Genomic DNA, 10,009 nt, shown 5'->3' with positions numbered 1-10,009 from the left:
TGGAGATCATGCTCTGCTCCAAATTTGACCAACTTTAGTCAATTGAAATTAATGACACCTCTACTGGGTTCCTTGATGACTAATTGGACCTGTGACTTTTCTTGGATATTTCGGACAATCGACAAATTCTTCGTTACCGGAATTATGAGAGGAACTAATTTGCCTGGTCCTCTGAAAAAAAATAAAATAAATTTGCCTAGTCCTTTGCACAAAGAAGAAAAATTACTGAAGTTTAAAGATAGATTTGTCAGTAAAACTAGCATGGTATTTATCTATTTGGTTTGGAACAAGGGAAAGAGTTCGATTTCAACTTGCCCTTCAGCAATGAATTCCTGGACAGGCATCACATACAATTTTATTAAGATTATCTATCATCTCTTATTAATCAGAAGAAAGCAACTCTTATCATGAGAAAAGAGACAATAAAACTGATGGAAAAGATAGAGAGCATAAAAATCTTTGAACTAACAATTCGTATGCTGTTGTGAATGATGCTTTATGCTTATTTGAGGCCTCCACGAATCAGAAACTTCTACTATCCTACATCAAAATATGTATACATACATAATAATAGCACACACTTGGGTCTCTCTGGACGATGGAAATAGCAAAGAAAAGAATCTCCTCGAACTGTAAAGTACAACAATGATTGTATTCTAATTTCAAAGAATCTATGCACCAAAAACTATACTCACAAAAGCAAACAACAAGAAAAGAATAGTGGACTATTTTGGTTCGATGTTTGCAGAGTAGCCACCACTATAATCAAATGCACTGCTACTTTCTTCTTTCTGATGTAGTAGCTGATCCTCGTATGGATGGCGAGGAGGACCCTTTGTGATTCCGTAATCTGTAGCAGATGAAGATGCTGAATTTGATGTTGTGCTGACACCCTCATTCTGCAACATGATCTCAAGCTCCTTCACCACCTCATTCATTGTAGGACGGTCCGCTGCAGATTCTTCGACGCATTCCATTGCCAACTGCACAAACCTCCTGAAACCTATAAGCTTTGCATGGTTTCTAATGACAGGATCAATTATGTCCCTGAGGCCATAATACTCCTGATCATACTTATCAATCGCTGCTCGCACTTCGCGAACAATGTACTTGCCCTTCTCAATCGGTTGCCTTGCAGAAATCATCTCTAGCATTACAACACCAAAACTATAGACATCACTCTTATCTGAGAGCTGTTGAGTCATGTAATACTCAGGATCCAGATATCCCTGTAAAAGATGGATCAGAATGAAAAATTAAGTACAAAAACCTCTTTTTTCCAGCACATATGAATTCCATAAAACAGTATTCTATGCATCAATGATAAATTAGGAATACTCACCAAGGTTCCTTTGACTTGAGTAGAAACATGACCTTTCTGACTGTCTGTTAGTAGTTTTGAAAGACCAAAATCTGCAACCTTTGCACTTAAGCTATCGTCCAATAGGATATTGGTAGACTTGACATCTCTATGGATAATTGGTGGATCAGCAAGTTCATGAAGATAAGCTAATCCTCTAGCTGAGCCTAGAGCTATCTTAAGTCTCTTCTTCCAGTCCAATTGCATGCCACCTCTTCCTGCAGTTCACGGTGATAGCATAAGGATAAATTGTATTAGGTAGAACTCAAGATAATGGAGTAAGAGTCTTCTAACGTGATAAATGATAACAAACTACCTACCAATCAAGTTCTCCCTTAATGTGCCATTAGGAATGTATTCATAAACCAACATCTGCTCCCCTTGTTCAAAGCAGAAACCTACAAGGCTTACAAGGTTCTTGTGGTGGACCCTGGACATCAACTCTATCTCAGTTTTGAACTCAAGTCCACCTTGCATGGATCCTTGTTGTGCTCTCTTTATAGCAACCATTTGCCCATTTGATAGCATTCCTCTATATACCTGAGGAGAAAGAGAGACAGAGAGAGAGAGAGAGAGACATGCAAGTCATGAGACCAGCCACTATGTCAAACTTTATTCAATTGGTAGTTACGATGGCTTATCAGCTGGCTTACCTTTCCAAAGCCTCCAGATCCTATTTCATTACCTTCCGAGAAATTGTTGGTGCACTTCTTTACCTCGTCGAAAGGAAACCATCTTGCTCCTTTCAGTTTCGGTGCTTCCCCAGTATCTTTACCAAGACCTCCCCATGAAGCTGCAGTTTGCATATAATCACAGAGGATGATCAGTCCTTTCCATGTTTCTTGTCTATACTATTGGATAATGTATTTGCTATTCAGTAAGAGTTCAGAATGATTAATTTAACAGGTGAATAGACTCCATTAGAACTGTAGCATTTATGCCTGGCACACAAAACTAGTAATCCATGACTTGAATCTGTATGTGGTTGTTTCAGTAACATTTCTCCTCTAGTACCTTGGTGACTAATTTAGTTTCTCAGGTAGCTATTAGGCATGCATTATTTATATGTTATGGTGAGCTAATTACCAAAAGGATCGGCCTGTTCCCGTGCTCTTTCAGCTCTTCTCTTTTGTCGTAAAGCATATAATCCTATCACGATGAGTCCAATAAGGAGAATGGCGCAAGCAGCTACTATTCCAACTATAGCTCCTGTAGACATTGAGGATTTTCCACTAGTCCCATCTGCGATATATGCTCTTCATCAGACTTCCAGAACAAAGTTGGTTGAAATCTTATATCAAGAAACTGATGTAATGATTACCTTGGAAGTATGGAGTACCGATAAAAAAATATGGTCCAAAAATAGCTGGAGGCTTGTAAGTTTGGCTGCTGAAATCATAACCAATTCTTTGAATCTCTGACCGATTGAAGTACAATCCAGTGGATGGGAAGAGTTTCAGCTGCAATTCCATATATTTATCACTGTTGAAGTGGAGGTCTGAAATGTAAACATAACCCGGACTAAGGCTAAGTTTTGTCCAGAGGGTTGACTCAAGTTCTTTGAACAATGTGCTGTTCGTCAAGTCAGAGAATGAGGGTGCCCTGAAAATCATCATCCCCTGGTAAGGATTGGTGCAGTCACAACTCTGAGGGTTGAGACTCCCACTGGAACACGATTTGGAGACACATTTGTCTAGACTAGTAGAATATGGTGGTACTGGATTCTTCTGGATGGTACAGTAGTTGCCACTTGCTGCGAATTCCGCATCAAGACACACAGGATTATCTACAAGACTGCAGGGGATAAATAATCAGAAAAGAGCCTTGAAGATGAGGACATGAAGAAAAGGAAAAGCTATGTAACTATCATGTCTATAGAATGTTATACAAACTTACATTATAGTATTCTTGTAGCTTGAAGCGATATTGGCTACAATAATTTGATTAGTTTGTAAGTCCACACTTTGTAACTGTGAACTGATGTCGCCGCTCATATTAAGAGTACCATTGAATGCATTACGTTTCAGTGTCCTGCAAGTAATCACAACAATAGGATACATGATTGCTAGATTTGCTTACACTAATTGAAAAGTTCATAAGTATTAACTAATCTCTAATAAACTATATACGAAGATATGTTTTAGCATAGATTCTGATCAATAAAAATTGTTGCAAGAGACATACACTTGCTGCAGCTGAGGGAGGGCAAACAACTTTTCTGGGACTTGACCGGAAAGCATAGTGTTCTCCATTACTCTGGTATCCACCAGTAACAAAATCTTAAATTGGATATCCTATGAGACAAATCTTGAAAAATTTTGTGGTTATTTTTGGAGAACTCACATGGTTGTTATAGATGTTAGTGTCGAGAACCAGGCTGGAGCCGGCGAACCATTGAAAGTGTTGTTACTCAAATCCCTGTATCTCAAAGAAAGGCATTGCCATTTATCATTAATATAATATAAACCATCAGCTTTATAATTAGCAGAAATTTATAGGATTTCTTACACATAATTGAGATTGACTAATCCGCTCAAATTTGGTACTGGTCCACTAAGCTTGTTATTTGCTAAGTTCCTGAAAAGATGCAAGTTATGTATTGTTAGAATATAAAATGTAAAAACTATCATTCTCCAATATCTTAAATTCCTAGAATAATTAGTGAGTTAATATGGTATTAGAGTAGAAGTCGTGAATTCGAATTTTGTTAGGCCCATATATTGTTTGAAATATAAGAATCTTTATCCATTTAAGTCAAGCCCACTTCTTAGACCTAACAAAATATCTTAAGCTCAGAAATGAAATGGTGCGGTGGAACATTATAATATGAAAACCACCACCATTCTATACTAGCTTGAGTTTGTGAGTTAAAATATCTAACTAGATCTAGATAATATCTGAATCACTTACTACTAGAACTTGTTGCTTGTTTACCGGTATCTATCACTTACAGTTCATTAAGGTCAGTTAAGTTGGTGATATTGGTAGGAATCGAGCCATTCAGGAGATTGCGGTCGAGCCGACTGTTACAATAGGAAAAAAAATTGTCATACATCTCCTCTCTATTGAAAATAATGGATTGAGAATTTCTAAAATATGAACAGAAAATTGTAACAATATGGAGCAAAGATATACTCACAGAACTTCAAGTGTTTTCACAAGTCCTATCGAGTTAGGAATTGGTCCAGTAAATTGATTGCCATCGAATAATCTGCCAAAGTAGACCAAATGCATCAGATGATCTGGAAAGCTAAAAGTGAGAGATAGAATGCCTGTAGTAACAGCTTACATGTGTATAAGAGTCATATTAGAGCTGAAAAGTTGTTCTGGAATTGGACCTGATAAGTTGTTCTTGTTGAAATGACTGTAGAGCACCATAGAGAAAGGAATCACTCGTGAGAATGTAAGCTGAGTAGCTTTTAATTGGTTTAATTTCTCAAGACAACATAAATTAGAAGTACTCACAAGTGCTGAGTATTGACAAGTTGGTCAAAACCCGGTGACGTGGATGATGAAATCGGGAGACTTCCAGTCAGCTGATTATCTGCCACATCAAACCACAAGAGATTTGAGAGCAGACCAAGACTAGCAGGTAGTTTACCGGTGAACTGATTTGAATTCAGTGCCCTGCAAAAGAATGTTGCTTGGTTTTCTTTCAGCTTGTTGAGTGCATTCTATCTAGTTAAAAGTTCAAATAAGTAATGCTTACAAGAATGAAAGCTTTGCTAAATTGCCTAGTTCTTGTGGAATGGTACCACTAAAGCTGCAACCAGCCAAGATCCTGAAGAAATAATAATGAAGAATTTCAATCAGGTCAGCTTTATCATTAGAAATTTTCTGCTAGAATGATTGGTAAGTATTGTCATAATGCTGCTAAACTTACAGTGTTGTAAGCTGCTTCAGGTTTCCAATTTTTGATGTTAGTGAACCGCTAAGCTCAGGATTGAAGGACAAGTCCCTGCAAAAGTGCAAATGCTTAATAAGTTAATATAGAATCCAAATCCTTTCTTTCTATGATCAGATGATCTCAAACTTGTCATTTCACCAGTATTTAGTTGTTAAAACTTAGGAATGCATAGAGAGAGAGAGAGAGAGAGAGAGAGAGAGAGAGAGCTCAATAAACTAGTTTTCCAATTGTCAGTCCTAGAATCTCTATGCTATAAGCTTTACTAAATAGGAGAAATTGAACAACTTGGTTGACGAACTAGTTGTCTATTTCTATAGACTTTCAGACTCGGTAACCATCATATGATCAAGATATTATTGGATCACAAGAGAAAAACTTACAAGTACACCAATTCGGTGAGTTGACCTATGTCGCCGCTTAATTGTCCTTTGATACTCATGGTTGACATCCGCCTGTAAAAATTTCAAAGCCTTAAGTAGAGTGGCATGAAAAATGAACATATTATTATGAGGCAAATATTTAAGTACTCACAATGATGTTACTCTCCCATTGCTGCATATAATTCCATCCCATGGGGTACCACAGGGGTCATTCGACTGTCCCCAGCTCGACGGCAAATTTTGCCATTGACTCGAGAGAGATTGTAGTGCAGCAGCTGCAGTCATTTTTCAGACAATGGTTTAGTCCAATAAAGTTTCTGATGCAAGATAACAACAGCTACTGACACACAGTTTTTCTTTCCAAAGGCCACATCTTTTGTAACAAATCCTTGAGATTGGAGGAGTGAAATTAAACCATTTTCTCGTCCTCTTAGATGCATATCTATAAGCAATTATAGCACAGAAAACAACATGTCTGATTTATCGCTGTTGTTGAATGAAATCTTTGAGAGTATAAAACCCAGTGACATATCAAGAGAATATAAATTTCATCTTAAATGGTGATCCTCTTTCTTGTTATTTATCCTAAAAGAACAAAATATTAAAATAAAAAAATGAATAGAAGTTTCACATGAAAAAGGAGTAGCAATTTAGAGAATTACCATCTTGAGAATTGGTTTGGCAGAAGCCGGCGCGAAGTCCGGCTAAGAACACCAAGAACAGCAGGAGCCGCCGGAGATCCACCATGCCGGAACAACGGCGATAAACAACACCCCCCAAACAAAAAAAACTACTAGATTTCTTCCCTCAATTTGCTATCTTTCTTCTTCTTCAGAACACTAATAACACCACCAAGGATCCTTCTTGGATCAAGAACTCAATCAGAAGTCAACCCCTTCTCCGAGAAGCCAATCGGCAAGCTTTATCTATAGGTTGCATTCCTGCTTTCTTGGCTCATTCCTCCCAAATACAAGATGGTCATAGAGAAGTAGTTGGATGTGAACAAGAAGAGAGAAAAGAATAAACTAATGCTGCCCACAAACTGGCACAGGTTGTTTGAATTGTTCTAAGAAACACTACTAGTTCTATATATCAATGCTTCTCTTTTAGCTCCTGCTTGGTGTAATATAGTTAAAGGGAGTAGTAGTTGCGTACTTTGTGGAGTGGAATTGGTCTTCTCTATCATTTCTTTGATTTAGTCCCTTTTTGAGATTAAAAAAAATTGGAAAGATTGGCCACTTGGTGGGGGAATTCATCTGAGGAGATGTATATGCCTACCAGAAGACGAAGTCAAAGCTTTGGTATCTCTGAGGTCATACAGTTTTTGACAGAGAAAGACATTAGATGCATGGGATAAAACTATTCATAACAAGTTTTAACTCTTGACTAATTTGCCCATACCTGGATAATTTTCTATCGAGAAACTAAACAAGATCTTAATTTAATCCTCATCCATTGTCAAACTTTGGTAGAGGTACTTCTGTTTATTTTCTTAAACTGTTGCTATATATCAGTATTCAGTAGCTATCAGTATTCAGCAACTTTCTTCTTGTTGACTATAAGACTAATAAGAGTTTAAGACCACAATTCGAGCTATATAGAAAAACTCTTTGGTGGAATGCATCAAATTAAAAGATAGAATAATTCTTCACAGATACTTATCCCATGCCCATGTATAGCTTTTCTTCTTCTTCTTCTTTTTTTGATTAAAATGTACAGCTGTTTAATCTCTAGTCCCCAAAAGCCAGAAAGCCAGGCTTGCTCTTTTGGACTTTTTGATGGTTATATCTCATATAATATTCTAATATGCCTTGGTCTGGTCTGGAATGTATATTTAGACAGACCAACTACTACTATTTTCATATATATATATATATATATATATATATATATATATATATATATATATATATATATATCTTTATTTATTTTGTATGATACCTTTAACTCTTTAAATTATTTAGTATCTCTTATCTCTATAGAATTTTTAAAAAATATTAACTAACTTTTCTTTATTTCTTCTTCTAAACTACTAGTAAAATAATTCTCAGAGCATCTAATATTAGGTATTCCCCAGGTTTTATAAAGTAAATATGTTAGGAAACATGAATGTGGGTGAGATTGGGTAAAAGTCTGAAGAATCTATGTTTAATTATTCCTAAGTCTAATGAATTTTAAATGAATTAATAAATGGGGAAGCCATCAAGAAGCATCCACATTAAGTTTTCTATCCCCTTGTCCTTATCATTTTCTTTTCTCTTTTTTTTTTTTATAATGAAACCTCTGGTCCTTATCATATGTACTGTAAAGGTACGAACCAAGTGGGCAAAAAATTTAGAATTTTTGACCAAAATAAATAAATTTATCAAAATTATTCAACTCTGACTGTTAAACAATTTATTCAGAACTACAGTAAAATAAACTCATTTTAATATTTAAATTTAGGTTTTTTTCTATACTGTTTTCAAATGTTTACGAATCATCACTCTACTTTGTATTTATTTTGTGTTTCAAATTCGTTTGCTTTATATTCATGAATGCTAATAAACTGTTTCTTAATTATTTTCTGTGGGCCTTCACGGATAATATATATATATATATATATATAAAGGTTGAATAAAAATAATAATTTGAGAGATTGGTGGAAGCTGTCTACCGGGAGAATTGGGCAAAGACACGAATGAGCACGTGACGATCACGATTTCTTGCACGTCTTGTTGGCTGCTGTGATGTTATTAGGGGAAGTCAAAGGCTCCCCAAAGGTGATGGATCCAAAAACAAATGAAGAGAGTTAGAATATAAGCAAAGTGCATACTTAGACTAAACTTCCTCAAAGTTTTATTGGTAAGTTGTAGTTTGTTCCTACTCCTCTTTTCTCTCTCATCTAAAATGGACTCCTGTATTTTATAATATTTATCTAATTAACTGACCTAATTATCAAATATACTCGAAGTTGGTTAGTCGCATAAATTTATGGGTGACAAAAATTAACCCTAATTCGACATGATAAACAGATTGTATTTCTTGTTTATTACCTCCGTTTGTTTATGACTTGATATGTTTATTACACGAGAACTAATTAATCATAATTTATTATAATATATAAAATGTTTATAATTCGTAGAAAATTTATACATAATTTAAATAAATATGTTTATAAATTTAAATAACTTATTTCACCCGATTCTGATCCGTGACTTGATATGTTTTATTACATGAAAACTAATTAATCCAATCTGATTGCTACCTCATGGTTATTTATAATATAAAAATTCAGTGTTTATAAATTCGTAGATAAGGGTAAAAAGGTATACCAGTCCATGAAAGACGGCAAAGCATCATCTTTCGCCGAATAAATATACCCACATATTTTTTAATTTATTTATTTAATTTTTTTAATTTAGAAGTTGCACAGTCCCGAGAGAAAGAAACTAAATAAAATTGAAACCAGGCTGACTCGAACTTTTCTTGATAAGATATGGTTTAAAATCAAACATCCATTATAAAGAGATTTCGTCCATAGGTTAACTAATTTCTTTTGTATTTTTAATATTAGGTCATCAATTAGATATTTCAAACGGGGAGGAGTCTTCTGGCCTCCACAGGGAGAGCCCAATAGAAATTCGAAACGTTTTCCATATTAAAAATAATTTAATACATTTGACCAATTAATTATTTGCTCATTTTTTGACGGCGACGATGACCAATTTATATCAGCTCATGTTAGTAGACCTCTTCATTATATACCAGGAGAATAAATAAATAAATAAATTATAGTATGCTCTTATCGTTGGAGTTATCTATTGTTAATGCAAGTTGCACAATTTGCAGCACAATTATGAGGATTTGCTTTGGTTGGATAACATTATCCAGGGTGGCAAGGATTTATTAAAATGATTGACCAATGAGATGTTTTTAATGCTTCCTTTTTGTAAAGAAAAAAAATTATATTCAAATGCTAAGCAATGACTCATCCCATCATCTGAATTATATCGAAGTGGCCGAATAATTCAACCCTCGTGCCATTTCAATCCGAAGAGAAGGGGACAAAACAAGGATAAGATATTTAAATCTGAGATGATCTATCCACACACCTCTGGAAACACCAAGAGATAGTCAAATTAATCAACTGACAGCAGAATTTTGACCAAATCCAGCCAATTGACGTCTAGAATGGATGCTCTACAACTCTGGCTGCAGGGTGAAAAAAAATCCACAACTAAGGTATGCGGCATGATGCTGGAGAATGATATTCAAATTACAAGCACTGCAGTATTAATTGATCAAAAGAAACATAGGTGTAGAGTTCTCTTTCTTTTTTTGTTTGTAAACGAAGTAGATTGCCCTATTTGGTCAACCCTC

General features: G+C 35.3%; 1 protein-coding gene across 1 annotated transcript; it reads right to left on the bottom strand.

Annotated features, from left to right (window-relative positions):
• Positions 1–520: 520 nt before the first annotated feature.
• Positions 521–6,800, bottom strand: LOC140770758 (leucine-rich repeat receptor protein kinase HPCA1-like). Its single transcript, XM_073112020.1, has 19 exons — positions 6,310–6,800; positions 5,799–5,922; positions 5,648–5,719; positions 5,244–5,318; positions 5,070–5,141; positions 4,826–4,987; positions 4,650–4,724; positions 4,500–4,571; positions 4,312–4,383; positions 3,869–3,937; positions 3,704–3,778; positions 3,545–3,616; positions 3,257–3,391; positions 2,682–3,154; positions 2,447–2,602; positions 2,014–2,153; positions 1,681–1,900; positions 1,343–1,578; positions 521–1,229 (listed from the first exon to the last, which is right to left on the bottom strand). The coding sequence occupies exons 1-19, from the start codon at positions 6,392–6,394 to the stop codon at positions 726–728; spliced, it is 2,889 nt and encodes a 962-aa protein (XP_072968121.1). The 5' UTR covers positions 6,395–6,800; the 3' UTR covers positions 521–725.
• Between the last annotated feature and the right edge of the window lie 3,209 nt (positions 6,801–10,009).

This window comes from Typha angustifolia, chromosome 11 (genome assembly GCF_048772165.1).
Source record: "Typha angustifolia cultivar Huaian chromosome 11, ASM4877216v1, whole genome shotgun sequence".
NCBI classification, from domain to species: domain Eukaryota; kingdom Viridiplantae; phylum Streptophyta; class Magnoliopsida; order Poales; family Typhaceae; genus Typha; species Typha angustifolia.
The sequence above is the reverse complement of the archived record's forward strand: the minus strand, read 5'-3'. Positions and strand labels throughout refer to the sequence as shown.